The 16,341-nt window shown below is 46.4% G+C and overlaps 1 protein-coding gene across 1 annotated transcript; it reads right to left on the bottom strand.

Annotated features, from left to right (window-relative positions):
- Window positions 1-1,250: 1,250 nt before the first annotated feature.
- Window positions 1,251-11,173, bottom strand: EIF2S2 (eukaryotic translation initiation factor 2 subunit beta). Its single transcript, XM_005532949.3, has 9 exons — window positions 11,048-11,173; window positions 6,746-6,929; window positions 5,753-5,856; window positions 4,637-4,772; window positions 4,251-4,351; window positions 3,745-3,893; window positions 2,878-2,934; window positions 2,382-2,467; window positions 1,251-1,726 (listed from the first exon to the last, which is right to left on the bottom strand). Exons 1-9 carry the CDS (start codon window positions 11,060-11,062, stop codon window positions 1,551-1,553), a joined length of 1,008 nt encoding a protein of 335 aa, XP_005533006.1. The 5' UTR covers window positions 11,063-11,173; the 3' UTR covers window positions 1,251-1,550.
- Between the last annotated feature and the right edge of the window lie 5,168 nt (window positions 11,174-16,341).

The following is a 16,341-nucleotide window of genomic DNA, read 5'->3' as shown; positions in this document are numbered from 1 at the left end:
TATTTCAGGGCATCCCACCAGCAAGTCACCAAAACAAAAAGGCAACTCACACTTCTCCAAGGTTTTACTCCCAACAGGAGACTTTTTGCTAGAGGAAGAAACAAGAATACAACAATAATGTTACAAGAGGCACTGATCCTGGCTTTATTCACTTTAAGATACATCCAACATTATTATAGCTCACTTGAAATTCAAAATGCTTTTAAGAAACCAACCATAAAACCTTGATTTTTCACCTTACAGCACTGTCAAAGTTTTCAAATAGCAAGTGAGTGACTCCCCAGCAATACTGTGCTCTGTGTTAACATACAAAGGTTAAAACTTAGTAGAAACCCTTCAAGTTGTGGTGTTTGCTGTATTGCCTTCAGAAGGACCAGCTCCCCTGGGGAGGAGGCTGCTCCCCTGACCCGCAGGGGTGGCTGCCCAGGGCCCTGAGCTGCTGCACCCTTCCCTCCCCCTGGGATATTTTGGCAATCGAGTGACAACTGTCCCCACTTCTGCAACCCAGGGGGGACCTTCACTCCCCATCTGCATCTCTGTTCTCCCCAGCTGGAACAACTTCTACACAAAACCCAGCGAGGACAGCACCAGGTGTCCCCCGAGGTGACTGACACTGCCAGCAGACGAAGGGCACGGGAAGATCCTGAAGCAAAATGTTAATTTGGAACCCAAATTACTTGGCAGTGTCTCCTGCAAATTCAAGACTTATAGAAGACTGTGTTGCAGCCACCATACAATGGCATTTAGACCTACTAGTTTTTTGCTTTTTGCTGCATTTAGATTCTTTTTAAAGTGATGAAGAGTGCAGGACTTAGAAATATAAATGTTTCTCTATTAGAAATTGCAAAATTTAGTACTATGACACTATGAAAACTTACAGTACAGTTTATTGATTCTGTGTTAAGATTCAGCACTAATCTGGTGGCTGAACTCTCTCAGAGCTATTTTTGCCTAATTAAGCAGCACCAGGCATGCCCTGACCCCCCTGTCTGTGCACAAGGCACCCATGGCTGTACAAGCAGGAGCAGGGAGCATGCTGGCCTGTCAGCACTGGGACCCTGACTGGTTTCTCTGTTTCAAGACAGCGTAACTAAAATAAGCCTGTTATATAAAAGCAAAATAGCCTTTATCTTAAAACTTCATTCTGGGTCTTGGACATAGCTCAGTGACATGATCTGCAGAACAACACACCAACCATTCCCACCAGTGTTTGAAGAGGAAACTGAAGGAAAAATCCAAATCCAAGACACTCACTGTTATAGTATCTTTAATTTATCTTGTGTTTTACAGAAGTCTGAACGGATTAAAAAGCACCTCCTTTCCCACCACGCTCCTTTACAGTTGGTAAAATATATTCAATGAGCAAATGTATGTGAACAGCTTGAGGATCTGCATCTTGCAAGGATTTCACAGACCAATCAATCAAAAGCCAAATTTGTCGTTTTTACAACCTTGCTTTAATACAATGGTAAATCCACTCCGATTGCAAACCTGTCCAGTCCCATCTCCCCAGAACACTTTGCCAACTCCTCCAGTGTTGATTAGCAAACCTAGTTAGCTTTGGCACGGAGCTGTGCTCTCTTGCCTGTGACAGCCTGGAAGCCAGTTTTGATGCTGGCCACGGAGCAGCGGGAGTGGCAGGTCTCGCACTGCAGGAAGTATAACCGGGTGTCCTTCTGCAGGATGGTGTCGGGGGAGCGGCACGTGTGGCAGGTGACGTACTCCTCTGTGGGAAGCAAGGCCCAGTTAACCCAGCAGCAGCTGCTGCTGCACAGCTCTCTGGAAAAGCTGTGCAAACACACCCACCAGCTCAGAGGGGCTGATTATGAAAACCTAAAAATCCCCCTGGTTAACGAGGAGGAGGTTTTGGGTGCTACATCGAGCATTGATGCTGTTTTCAAGTTAATAACCAGTAATGACTTCCCACTGCTGTTCCCCGAGCTCCTCTACTGAGGCAGCACTGCCAGGTGTCAGCAGCTCTGCTACTGACACAGCACTAGAGCAGGAGCTTTGTGACACAGAATCTGAGTCCTCTGACCAGCTGTGGCACACAAACACTGCATCTGTCAATTCATGGCTACAACAGACTGCAAAATTAACAATTACTGCTGTTTTCCACGGTCCTCATCAAAGCCAAGATACCAAGCTCAGATAAAAACAAGCAGTTCTCAAATGCTCTGTTTTCCTTGGCATGTTTTAGTGCAGGACAGAGTAGAGCTCGTGGTGTAACCACAGCAGAACCACCTGAATTTGCATTACTCCATGATAAAGGGAAGTTAAAGTGGCTCCTCAGCCTCCTCCACGGTGGGCACACACCTGGGCCCCTGGGCATCACAAGGGGCCTGAGAAAAATCTGCAGTGGGAAAACAAGTTCTACTTACTGATATATCTTCTCAAGACATTTTCTATCTGTTTTTGCTGGAATCTTCCTTTGATTACCAGTTGGTTGTTACCATCTATTGAACCACTGATTGAAAAGAGAAAATAGATTATTTGATTTGCAGGTGTGAAGCATTAAAACAAATCAAGAACATGAAACAAGGTATGGATGTGTTCTTCAAGAGGAGCACAGCCACAATTGTGTTGTAGGGGAAAAAAATAAATGCAAAATTCTGAGGTACTTAGAGCTATTTCCTACAGGAAGTTTTGCCCAGGCATAATCTTCACCTGCTTGTCTCGGGGGAGTGAACAAGACCATTCCCTTGGACTTGGAGTTTCCCTCTGTACCTCCTCACTAAAATGTTCTCTCCTCAATCACCCAGCACAGCACTGAAGTGCAGGGAACAAAAGCCTCATGTTCCAGCACATCTATACCCCCAAAAACGTTCTATTTGACCAACATCAACCCTAAGCATGCCCACAGCCCAGCAGCCTTACCTTGTACCCAATTCTGCCAACAAAAATGCCAGGAGATGTTTTGGCTGACGATGTAATCTAAAAATAAAGTAAGGAAATGTTTAACCTTCCCCCTTCAGAGAAATTTGGTATTTATACAGGACTGGCAGGGTAAATCCAATTTAAGTTAGAAAGTTTCAAAGGGAGCAGTACCAGGGGTCTGCACTGAAGAGCACATAAAAAACAGTCCACACAAAAAACTTCCCACTATCTCCAACTCAAAATTACAACAACTAGTGAAAAGAAGTTTTCTATTAATGACTTTTCATTCTTACTGTCTCAGCCCCTGAAAAAACATTAGTAACTACCATCAGAAACTCCCCTTAGTGCACCCTCAGCAGGGTTTCACCAGGTCTGTTTTCTGGCATACATCTGATACCCGTCAGATCTGCATTCCCAGAAGTGCTCACAAAGATCAGAACTGCCTTCACAAGACATAATTAAGATGTAGGTATCAGTGCAGAAAACAGTGGGAAAACACTACTGGAGTCCATATCATTTCCTGAGAGGACAGTATTTGTAGTCAGCTCAGATTCAAAAGAACTTTTCCCACCCTTCTCAAGGCTTGCACATAAATGTCACTGGTGACCCAACTTGATAGAAGCCAATGAACTCACTAAGTTTCAGCCCATGCACCATTTTCATAATTTAAGTATAAAATTAGAAATTTTCTCAGTAAATCATGTTCAGAAATATCTTCTTACAGAGAAATGTAACGAGCTCTCTGACTGAAATAGCTTCCACTCCTGGTTTGCCACAGTCACTCGCCAGAAAGCTCTGCCTTCAACACAGGAGCACAGAGCAGTGCATCCATCTGCTATTCCTAGGAAATCCAAAGAGGAAACTTACAATTTGCAGATATCTGTGAAGTTGACAAAAGATGTTTTCTTGGTCCCTACTCTCACAACCTGCGGGGGCTTCATGACAAATTTCCGCTTCTCTCCAGCCACCATGTCCGGGTTCTTTTCCCGCATGATGTTAAAAACTCTATTGAGCAACTGCAAAAGAAGGGATTCACACTCACATCAGCATTTTCCATTTCTCACAGTTCCTCACTTCTAAAAGCCACCTGAAAGAGCATTCACAGTGAATATCAGACTACCTTTGCCTAAGAACACACTTAAAACATTCTGATAAATGCAAAATCCCAACACTACTTCTCCAAGGGTTTGCTCTGCCCACAGCAGAGGTGTTTGAACTATAACCAATACTGCCCCACCTGAAAATTACTCTGATAGAAGACACACCTTGTTAGCTTTACAAGTCCTTCACTCTGAAGTCAGAAATAGGAGCATAAGGCTCTACTGATGCAGATGAATATGGAAAATGTGTCTTAAAAGTCTCTGGAACATTACCTCATCATATGTGTAGTCCCTTTCTGAGCCTGCCCATGCAGGTCCTGACTGAAGGCTAAAGGAAATTCCATCATCTTTTTTGCTATCTTCATCCTCGAATGCTGTAGAAATAGTTTTTGGGGATTCATTAAGAAACATTCTTGAACCTCATGCTTACATGATTTCTAAAAGGTACACAGAAGAAAGTTCCACTAAGATGTGGACTCGAGTCTTCCATGTTTGTCAACAAGGGACACGAGCACTCATGGCAAATTTATACAGTGCTTTTACACAACATTTTTCTGATCAATTTTGTAACAAAAAAGGCATTTGAACAGAACTTATTCACATACAAGGTGGGCTGCATTTCACTTTTGACATCTGACTGAGCTAGGTTATACTTCTACCTTCATCCTTTTCCATTATCTCATCTTCATCTGGAAACTTCACATTCTTCTTTTTCTTCTTTTTATTGCCCAGCATGATATCAAGGTCATCTTCAGGTTCTACTGTCTCTGGCACATCTCCTTCAATTTTTAATTCCTGCAAAGAAGTAAGACTGTGGTTTATCCAGTGTTAACCACAGCCCTCCATTGCACAGCACCAGAAGTAACACCAGCTTAGAGGTGAATACTGGTGACATCCACCACTGCCCTGAAACCCAACAGGTAAGAATGGAATTCCAGCATGTTCAAGAGAGCCCTATATCCTGCACTACTGCCATGAGCAGGGCACTTCCTGGCTTAACTTGTGGCTAGCTAGGAACAAGGTCAGGCTGCACTTAAAGGCAGCAGCCATCTGAGGACAGGAGGGAACAAAACACCCCACATGGCAGCAGTAAGGGAAAGCAAAGCTATGCTACTCTAATCTGTTATCACAATTCTGCACCCTGAAAGAACACAGAGAAAGCATTTTGTCTTCTGAGGCAGATCAGAAGAACGTTTTCTTCCCCAAAAGGCAGAATCTGAAGAGGAGGTTTATGTGTAATGTAACATTTCTCTATCCTCTTGCTCTCTGGGCTTGCCAGTTACACTGACATGTGATACAAAAACACTACTTGGAATAAAACTTGAGAAGAGTAAAAATATCTTGTACACCTTCTGGAACACAGCACAGTGGCCAATCCTTTCTAAAGAAAACACCAGAGTGAAAACAGATTTCTTGGCAGATATATGCACTTTATTTGAAGTGCTGGCATTTAGAGGACTGTTCTGTGTGTGACTTCTGACATCCAGTTACCTCTCTAACCCCAAAAGACAATTAACCTTGAGGTTAATCAGCTCTTCCTACAGACTGCTCAATTATTTGCACATCTTTGTGCAGAGCAGGCAGGTTTTTCCACTTCTGGACAAAAAGTCCAGGCAGGAGCAACATGCTCATCAAAAAAAAATGAAAGACATTTAAAGTTTATTTATGAACTGCACCAAGACACAGTGACAGACTTGAGACAACTCCTGCTCTGCCAGTCTCAAGAAAATGGAAGCAAGAGAGTTTTCACACATAGTCAAATTATGTAAACAAACCTTTACACCTTCTTCTGCTTCATCTATATCAAATATCTTTTTTGTTTTTTTCTTCTTTTTCTTTTGATTGAAGAAGTTTAAATCATCCAAGTCATCTGTTGTATCTAAAAACCAAAAACAAAGGATTGCCTAAAGAAGAGTAAATGCAGAAACAGTTCAGACATTAAGGTTTCTAATTTACATCCAAATCTTTAAACCATTACAGTAAGATATGAGCAATGATCTGTAACCCCTGTGGATATCCTTCAGGTTTGAAGAGATCATCCCCCTCTGCTCCCAAACACTGTTTTAGTTTCTGCATCTTCTGTCTTTAGATACTTCAAATGTTTAATTTTTCTTTCTGGTATACAAGATAAATTAATCACTTTTGAGCTTGGACGAAAAATGAGAAGTGCAGGAGGAAGGTACAGTTTCTTTGGTCTGCAGCAGGAGCCAATTTTATCAACAAACTGGATTTAAGTTAATGGCACTCTATGAATTAGGTAATCTTGAAATGACATTGGCCTCAATTTAAAAAGCAAGCTTTTATACACAATCACACACTCATTCCTAAAAGATTCCAAAGAACACCCTGGTTGCCACATTCAGAATTTTCCAAAAACTACAAACTCCTTTAACCATGTTTCTGTTATTCACACTATTGCTTAATTGTTCAAATGAACAAGAGACATAACTGTGGAATTACTGCAACTGCACATGGAAGATTTAAAGCTCCACACTATTTTAGAGAGTCTCTTTTCAGTGCCTCACGCAAAGAACTGTTTGAGTTAGAAAACTGGAAATTATATAAGCCCTTGGGAGCTTGGTGATGTCTGTGAACGTGATTCCAAGCAGGAAGGCAATGTGCCCTCCAAACAGGCACCAGAGATTAATCACAAATCTCTGAACAAACCAAGGCTCTGGCATTATACTCTGGGATGCCAAATTCTTGAAACTGGGCTTGTAGTCTCAAAACAGTACCTTTGTGAGTTTATCTACATGGATTCACTTTACCTTTCTTCCTGCTGTCTTCTTCATCTGCTTCAACATCTTTGTCTTCTGTTGGCTCTGGTTCAACTTCCTTTGTTTCTGATTGCTGAGTCTCTTCCGTTTGTATGTCTCCTCCTCCTTCCTCATCCAGCATGAAGGGCTTCTTCTTTTTCTTCTTCTTCTTGCTCATAGTAGGATCGAAAATCATCTGTAAAAGTCAAGAGCTCCTTAGCAGCTCAATAATCATCCCCCATTTATTATTTGTAACACTTTTCCCAAACTGCTCCTTGCCTTCAACCTCAACTGTGTCAATTACAAGGGAAAACCGACGGAGTTCACAACATCTGCTGCGTTTCCTGTAGTCCAAGTTTCCTGTCACCTATTTATTAGCTGAAATTAGCTGAAAATATTTTAAAGCTGTGACTCTCTGACAGGCTGACTACCACCTCTATTTTATGACCATTATGGACTCCAATTTTGCAGCAATACAGCACCATTCAACACAGAAGAAAATTTAACCCCACCGAAACACATGGTCTGATGACATATCACTTCCACTTGTGAGACACATTAATTCCCAGATTTATTCAAGGCAAGATTTGCCAACAATTCTCTTGACAAGAACACTCTGGATGAGGAGGAAACCTAGAAGGGGCTGGTGATACAGCAAGACCTGCATCAGCTCTGAACACTGAAATGGCAAACGTCTCATCCTCCCTCCCCAGACTGAGAAACTGGACCTCAGACACCAAGTGATTAAAAGCTGTTAACGAGCTCTTTAGCCAGCAAAGCAGCTTAATTCACCTTGTCTGGCTGTGAAGAAGGCACTAACCCCAGACTCACTTTTAACCTATTCATCATCTGCAGACCTGAGGGATTTTTTCCAACACGTTGAAGCCTTTTGTTTCACTTCAGACACAAGCTGACATCCCAGCTGTTGGTCAGTTTGTTGCACACATCTGCCTGGACTGTCACGCCATACTAAATATTAAATACAACAATTTTAGACACTTTCTCCAAGGTTTCTTGTCCAGTAATGGAAGAATGTTCTCCCAGAGCTGTACTTTACCACCATGAACACCCTCACTCAGGAAAGAACCAGCACTCCACCAAGGAGCAGTTCTCCAGCTTCTTGCCCAGCCACTCCCTGAAGTCTGGTGGTTTTCCTCTCCCCACAGTCCCCACAATCTTTCCTTGCACTTCTCATTCTCCTACACATTCTGTTCTTGTGATAATTCTTGCCATTTTCTGAAACATACATGTTTCATACAGGCATTCATACTGAAGGCATCAAACTGCTCAGATGTGTGTCTGAGGTACAACATCCCCAAAACCTGCACATACATGGGGGCCACTGAGGCTTTACGACTGGTGAAGTGGGTCTTTAGTTGCACACGCTGTGCTGGAATGATCTTCAAAGGAGTTCTGCCAGAGGGCTTTCCTCTGCTGCTTCCTTAGATAGTGGTGTGAATCATGCTGCTGTAATGCACAGAAATCACAGCATGTCCAACTGGTTCCATGTCTGCTTCCTCCTAGATGTCCCCAGCCTGCTGGGACAGCAGGAGAGCTGCCTGCATGGGCACAGTGCACAGCCTCAGGATCAAGCACAAGTGGCTGACTCATTTTCATGAAGATGCTCTGCAAGACTCTGAGGAGGTTTTTATTGTCTCGTGAAACAAACCTAAGATCATGCCTTGCCCATCCCACCCACCCCAAATCACTTTTTGTGAGAGAAAAAACATCTGAACCACCACAAAGGGTCTCTTGTGTCTACAGAGACAGTGTGTCTGCAGCCTAATTATACTGAACTAAACACACCAAGACAACTCCTGGATGCAGGAGACTGGTTTTCAGCATTCAACCCAGGTGGCCTTGAGCAGGGCCATCCCAGGCAGGCAGGGCAAGCCAGGCTTCTGCACACCCAACATCTACTCAGAACATGTCACACTCCACAACCTGAGGAGGAGGCCTAAGCCTGAAATATTTTGTTCACCAAGGGCTTCAACAAGCACTCAGCAAGAGCCTTAGGTCACATTTGCTTTAACAAGTCATGACATAAATGAACCAGCCTGATAACCCAGCCGGTCATGTTCTGGCTTTCTGAGACAGGTGTTTCCAAACTTTCCTTATTCCCTTTCTCTGCTCAGCACATTGGTTTAGTCTGAACTTTATGACACCATTTAGTGCTGACAATCTACAAAGCCGCCGGTTTTCTACTGAAGGAACTGCAACGCTCAGCACCAACGTAACAAATCTGGATGCTTTTCCTGTGTGAAAAAAATTATAAATTCTCATCCTGTTCCTGCTCTCAGAACCAAATTCCCATAGAGGGTTTTCTCCTTTGTAGACCACATGGTTCCTTCTCACATCCATCTCCATATACCTGCTCCTTACTTCAAGTAAGGCCTACACGGTCAAAATCCCAACTTAAAGAAAATTAGCAAGTGAACAAACAGAGGGGGGAAACAGAATCAAAATTTTATAGACCAAATGCAACTCAAGACTGAAGCCAATGATCCTCAGAACTGCTGTGACAGTGGCAAACGGCAGAGATTCCACCAGAAGTCACAAATAAATCCCATTTCCTTAGTCTGAAGAAACACAGGCATGCCTAAGAAGCAGACATCACCCCTGCCCTGACCAAGTCAGTTCAGGTGCCCTTACACTGACTATCTCTAGGGTGAGGGGCAAAACTGCTAAGACCAAGCAGCACTTAAATTTTCTGGCTGCTCAAAGCACAGCACTCTCTAATATTATTGCCTGGAGCTTCACAAAACTGCAGGATTCAAAGAACTTTTAGCTCTTCAGCAGGATTATGTACTTTGTAGGATTTTTAACAAAAATGAACATTACATTACAACAAAAATGAACTGAACATTAACAGACCGTTTCCCCCAAAAACTGGGCCTGTGCTGGCCCTGCTGTGCCCCAGCTCTGGGCAGCACTCAGGGATGTTCCCAGCAATGAGTTTCATTCACACACAATTCTGAAAACTTTAAGCTGCAGCTCAACACAATGAGCTTCTTACCATCTATCCCAGTTTCCAGTGTTAATGTGTCTTCACCTTTCTCAATTTCACAGGCTTTAAAAAGTTTTACCAACTTAACATCAATATCAAACTCTCTGGCCCCAGCACCCAGACACACAGAAGTTCTGCAAGGCACCTGCACATGAACCTGAAGAACAGTGCCAGCTCAACTGTGTTATCTGCCATCTTTATTCTCTGTCACATAAAGCAGCCCAGAGGTGGAAATTCACTACAGATCCCAGGAATCACCTCAATATCAAATTAATCCACTATGCAAGAAAACCAGTCTTATTGATACAAACTAAATTCAAAGCAGGACACTCCATGAACTGTTCCAGGGCTCTGTGATCACCTGAGTCAGACAACACACGATGCAACCATTCCTGAGTGCAGAGAACAGCCCAGACATGAGAACTGCAGCTCCCATGACACATTTAGGCACAAAAATACAACGTATTCATTCTAGATGCTAAAGTGGCTGAGTAAGTCAGTCATAGCTACCACTAAAATAAACCGTAATTACACCAGTTCTCCTTTATGACGTAGAACAAGCCTGTCTCCAAGGCTTGAGTGATCACTTTGCTCTGAAGGAAACAAGCCATACAGGTATTTTAAACACCAGAGAGAAGACACAAGGCCAGAAGCAGCCATCTCCTGGATCCAGCCAGAGCAGCTTTCCACGGCTACACCAGGCTGATGAACACCTCACACCGGGAAAACCCAGAGAGCAATAGAAATGAGGCCAGTAAAGCTGCCAACACAGGGCACTTACAACAACTGAAAAATTTCTCAGACACGGATGTATCACCTTCCCTGGTACTGTGCCTAGACAAACACCACCAGATCCGGAGAACGTGAAGTTATCATTCGTTCAGATGTTGCTATTCGGCTCTCAAGGTTAAAACCCGAGATATTAAAGCTCCAGAAAGCGAGTGGTAACTGCCTAAACGCTGCGTTTCGCCAAACACCGCAGAACACGATGGAGAAGCGGTGGCGGTGCCATCTGCCTCCCTCTCCGGCTTCTCCCTGCCGGCAGCACACCGGGAGCTCTGGGCCTTCCCAGGACTCTCGGCCCCAGCACACACCCGCGGGCCCGGCCTGCCCTGCGCCCCCCGCGCTGCCTCAGCCCCGGCCCAGCGAGCCCCCCGCCCGCCCCCGGCCCCGGCCCCGCGCAGGGCGGAGGCCGCGCTCGCCGCAGGCCTCAGGCCCGGCGCCCACATGGCGGCGGCCCCGGCGCGGCGCAGCCCCCGGGCGCGGCTTTGCCGCGGGTAGTAGTGGCGACGGCCGGCGGGCCTCACCTCGTCGCCGGACATGTCTGCGGCGGGGGCCGCGGGCCGGGGTCGCTCGGTGCCGCGGGGTCAGTCCGTGCTCGGCTCTTGCATCAGCGCCGCGCGCCCGCCCCGCCCCGCGCCTGCGCGCGCCCGCCGCGCCGCCTCGCGCGACTTGCGACGCTCCCGCGCTGCGCACGCGCCGGGCGGCGGCGGGAGCGCTGAGGGCAGCGGTGAGGGCGGGGAACGGAACCGCTGCCGTGTTCGCACGGCCCCGGGATCCCACGGACCGAGAGGGCTGGAGGGGACCATCGCCCATCGGAGCTAAACTGCTACCGGGATTGCGTCCAGACGGTTCTGGAATATCTCCACTGAGGGAGATTCCACAGCCTCTCTGGACAATCTGTTCAGGCCTCGGGCTCTGCACAGCAAAGAATTTCTTCCTCCTGTCTCCAGGTGGAACTTCCTGGGCATCGGGTCCTGCCCGTTGCTCTGGTGCCATTGCCGGGCCCCAGGGAGCAGAGCCTTGGGCCCTGCTCGGAGCCCTCCCTGCAGAAAGGGACACCCAGGGCTGAGGGCCCCTCTCAGCTGGGGCTCCAGGCTGAACAGCCCCAGCTCCCTCAGCCTTTCCTCATCGGGAAGGTGCTCCAGGCCCTTTCTTATCTCTGCAGCCTCTGCTGGGCCGTGCTCCCAGAGCTCCCTGGCCCCCTGTCCAGAGGAGCTCAGAACTGGACACAGCACTCCAGATGTGCCTCACAGGGCTGGGCAGAGGGGCTGGATCCTTTCCCTGACCTGCTGGCAATGCTTTTCCCAGTGCTTTCCAGGATCCCAGGGGCCACAAGGACACACTGCTGGCTCATGGAGAGTTTCCTGTCCACCAGGATCCCCCAGGTCCTCACAAAGCTGCTTCCCAGCAGGTTGGCCCCAGCCTGTGCAGCGCTTGGGGCTGTTCCTCCCCAGATGCAGGACCTTGTGTTGGCCCTGCTGAATTTCAGAAGGTTCCTCTGTCCATCTCCAGCCTGCTGAGATCCCTCTGAGGATGTGACCCCAATGGGGAGGCATCGACCGCCTCATCCAAGTCATTGGTGAGCAAGTTCAACAATAGTGGGCCCAGGAGTGAGCCCTGGGGGACACCACTAATGACAGGCCTCCAGTTGTGGCACTGTTCTCTCTGACCAGCTTGGGGCTGGGATGTTGGCATTCCCATGCAAGTCTCCTTTGCTTGCTGAGCTTTTCCTGAGCTGGCTCTGAACAGAGATTTCCACCATATGCTAAAAGTGAGCCCTTGATGTATCTAATGGGACGTGCTGTTGTAAATACCCCGTTGTCAGAACATCAAGGGCTTTTTTGTATATGAGAATGTACATTCTTCTGCTTTTTAATGTGAAAACACCTTTGGACAACATGGCTCCTGGGACACAATTCCCTTGGCAAGAGGCCTGTCCTCACTCTTGAATACAGAATCACAGGATCGATTAGGCTGGTAAAGACCTCTGAGATCATTGAGTCTAAGCTATGAGCCAACACCACAGTGCAAACTAGATCATGGCACTCGGTGCCACATCCAGTCTTTCTTTATGCATTTCCAGGGACAGTGACTCCACCACTTCCTGAGATAGCCAGTTCCTATGCTTAATCACCCTTTCTATGAAGAAATTCCTCCTAAATAGCTTAAAGCCCCCAGGCAGGTGTCATGTACCACCTGGAAAAGAGAGCTGACCTTCAAGCTTGTGCAGATACAGGTTGGTTGGTCAGCCTGTATGATCCCCAAACTGGAGATTTGGGGGGTAGGGAAGGACTCTGGAGAGTGTCGGGTCCAAGCTCCTTGCTCATACAGGGGCAGCGGGAAAGTTCCTCAGGATCTTCTACTGGGTTTTGAGTATCTCTCAGGATGGAGATCTCACCACAACTTTTTTGAGCCACCTGTTCCATCTTCACAATAAAATGTATTTTTTCTATGTTTAAGCAGAATTTCCTGCATTTCAGCCTGTGTCTTCTGTCTCTTCTATCACCCAGAAGAGTCTGGCTCTGTCTCTTACCTCTGTACACACTGATATGATCCCCCTGAGCCTTGTCTTCACAGGTTGAATGACCAGGCTTTCTCAGCTTCTCCTCATATGTCAGATCCTCCAATCCCATCCATAAAACCATAGAATGTTTTGGGTGGGTAGGGACCTTATAAATCATCCAGACTGAAGCCCCTGCCATGGGCAGGAGCAGCTGCCTCATTCCATTTCTCTAATACTATCTGATAAAAGAATATGGCACAAATGAAAACAGCTATTTACCATGAGGTGTTAAATTTCTGCCTCCCAACCAACTCTGACATTTAAAGATCATCTGTTTAATGCAAGATACAGTGTTAGAGCAGGCAGAGCCATCAACCCAAACATTGTAACAGGGTTTGTTTTACATTTTAATACTTCCAGACCATTTGGATTCTTGAAGGCCCATAACTTCCCATTAGGCGGTGTAAAATTTAAGCACACTATCATTTAACTTTGTCATCACCTACAAGAAACATCTTGTCTATCCTTGGTCTTTTTTTCCTCTGCCTTTCTCACTTGCCTCAGTGGGCAGTGAGGGCCTCCACCATGCTGTCTTAGCAAAGCCATCACTTTGGAGACAAAGCAGGCACCAGGACAGAACCAGTTTTAGCTTTTCCCAAGATGACTGCAATACTTTTCTGTCAAACCCCTGAAACCCAGTTTCAAAAGATTACTTTCTTGCTTCTGTACCACCCAAAACAGGGTATTTGCCTCACATTTGTGTCTTTGTCACTTGTTCTTATGTCACAGGGATGCTGTGGATTTTCAGGTACTGCAGGCAGCTCTTCTATAATCAGAGAGACACAGAATGTCCTGAGCTGGGAGGGAGCCCCAGGATCCCCCAGCCCAGCCCTGGCCCTGCCCAGACCCCCCAACAACCCCACCCTGGGCATCCCTGGCAGCGCTGTCCAAACGCTCCTGGAGCTCTGGCAGCCTCGGGGCCGTGCCCATTCCCTGGGGAGCCTGGGCAGTGCCAGCACCTCTGGGGAAGAACCTTGCCCTGACATCCAGCCTGATCCTGCCTGGCACAGCTCCAGCTGTTCCTTCAGTTCTGCCCCTGGTCACTGGAGAAAATACGTTGATCAGATACATTTGGTGTTGCTGTAACACTGAAGGTGGTCTCCCACCAAATTCTTCCTTCTTTTGCTGCAGACTTTTGCTTTGATATTCTTGTCATATGAGACTGTCCATTCTGGGATGCTTTTCCTTGCCATGAAGCCAGAGCAGATGGATTGCTGATGGCTATGCCTGCCCCAACACCCTCCTCACTTCCCACAGCTAACCTCCTGTCCTGAGACAGGATAATGATATTTTTGTATCATCCCTAGTTATGTGTGTCTATGCTGTTCTTAAAAACCACCATGGACAGAGATTCCCTCCACAGCCTCTTCAGGTGCCTGAAAACAAAACTTTTTCACCCTCCTTGCTGTGACTTAACCCAGTGGCTGTTGTGGTGTCCTTGAGGACACAGCAGCTCAGTGTTCCCTGTGTGGTAACCTACAGGCCTTTGGAATACCACTGTGCCCCTTCTTGTCTTGCCCCCACAGCCTTCTTTTTCGAAACATACAAATCCAGCCCCACCAAGCTTTTCGTTCTCTATTCCATTGCTGTCTTCTGCACCTCACTTAATGTCCATATTCCTGAAGTTCAGTGCCCAGTTCTGGGCACAACACTTCCATCAGATTCCTGGGCAGTACCAGACCAACTCACATAATCCCCTAAAGCCTCACCCATAACTTATCTGTTAACACATTCTAGAATAAGATTCTCTGTTTTCTTTGTCAATAATACTTGGGCAATGTGTTTTATTGATGACAAATACCCTGAGATACTCGATGATCAAAAAACCCGAGATTCCCTGCAGCTGGGGTGCCTAGTGCATAGCACATAATGTTGTGCATGATACTTGGAAAACCTGAGGAGAAAAAGAGCTGCCAGGAGTGCTGGGCTGGAGTTTCTCCATACAGACACCAAAATGCTCTTTGAAGCTCCTGGTTGTAGTCCCACAACATCAAAGCACACCTGGAAGATCACCTTACATTGATTTTTCCCCTTACCATGCCAAGAGGCTGTTCAGGATGCAGGACTGTTCTTTCTTCTTCCTTGCTTTCCTTGTGAATTAATTACGTTCCAGAAATGGAAGAGTGCTGGTGCATTAGTTGTTAATTAGTTATAATTAACAACTAATTATATTTTGTCAAGACCAGGTAGAACTTGTATCTCTGATTTGATATTTTGGGGAAAAAATCCTACATGAGTTTTGGTAAGAAAAGCACAGTCTAGGTTAAAGAGCTTGTAGAAACACACAGAATGAAAGATTTCTCGTATTTTTTTTTTCTTATTTTATTGAAGAGCAACAGTTGTGACAATAAGGAAGAGGCCTATGAGACAGAAGGTCAAGTAGAATTTTAACTTCAGTAACTAAAGTTCAGATCCTTAAAGCTCAGAATCTGAGTGCAGTACAAGTATTGTGCAGTTACCCAAGTTACAGGGACGAGCAGCCATGGTTTGGGAGGTATAAACGTCAAATGAAACCTTGAATCTGGGGGGATGGCACAGTGGAAATCCCAATCGTGGGAAACATCCTTGTGGAGGTTGTATGGTTTTGGGTATTACCCAGCCCTCCAAACAAATTTCTCATGGATTTGCCTGGCTGAATTCCAAGCCCTGTTCTCGGGCTCGCTGTGATGCCGAAGCCAGACTGTGTCACGGTGCTAAAACCTGAAGACATCACATCTGTTTGAAGTGGCCATTACACACCTAAACTGAGGTTATGGAATCATACATGGCTCATGTTCAGCCTGAGGAGAGAAGGGTTCAGGGAGACCTTAGAGCCCCTTCCAGTACCTAAAGAGGCTTCAGGAGGGCTGGAGAGGGACTTGGGACAAGGGATGGAGCTACAGGAGCAATGGCTTCCCTCTGCCAGAGGACAGGGTTAGACGGGATATTGGCAAGGAACAAGTGGTCAGGCTCTGGCACGGATTGCCCACAGAAATTGTGGCTGCTCATCCCTGGAAGGATGGAGGGGATGTGTCCCAAGGCCAGATTGGATGGAGATTGGAGCATCCTGGGATAGTGGAATTCCCTACAGGGAATGGAATGAGATGGGCTTTAAGGTTCCTTCCCAATCAAATCGTTCTGGAATTCTGTGATTCCTGTGGATTGTGAGTGGGAAGAGCCATGGGCACAGCAGTCATCCCAAAGGGCGTGTGCCGCGGCTCGGAGCGCTCCCGACCCGTGAGGGGATCCGCGCGTGTCCCCGATGTGTGTGGGGAT

Source organism: Pseudopodoces humilis, chromosome 19 (assembly GCF_049639895.1).
Source record: "Pseudopodoces humilis isolate 2021_Gansu_Grassland_sample_001 chromosome 19, ASM4963989v1, whole genome shotgun sequence".
Taxonomy (NCBI): Eukaryota; Metazoa; Chordata; class Aves; order Passeriformes; family Paridae; genus Pseudopodoces; species Pseudopodoces humilis.
This window is presented reverse-complemented; position numbering and strand designations above follow the sequence as displayed.

Bases quoted from the DNA above. Each gene is read 5' to 3' on its own strand.
- EIF2S2 (XM_005532949.3), bottom strand. The intron at 4,352-4,636 runs GTAGAAGTATAA...CTATTTCTACAG, and splicing joins GATAATGGAAAAGGATGAAG to CATTCGAGGATGAAGATAGC. The intron at 1,727-2,381 runs GTAAGTAGAACT...TGCTTCCCACAG, and splicing joins TGTCTTGAGAAGATATATCA to AGGAGTACGTCACCTGCCAC.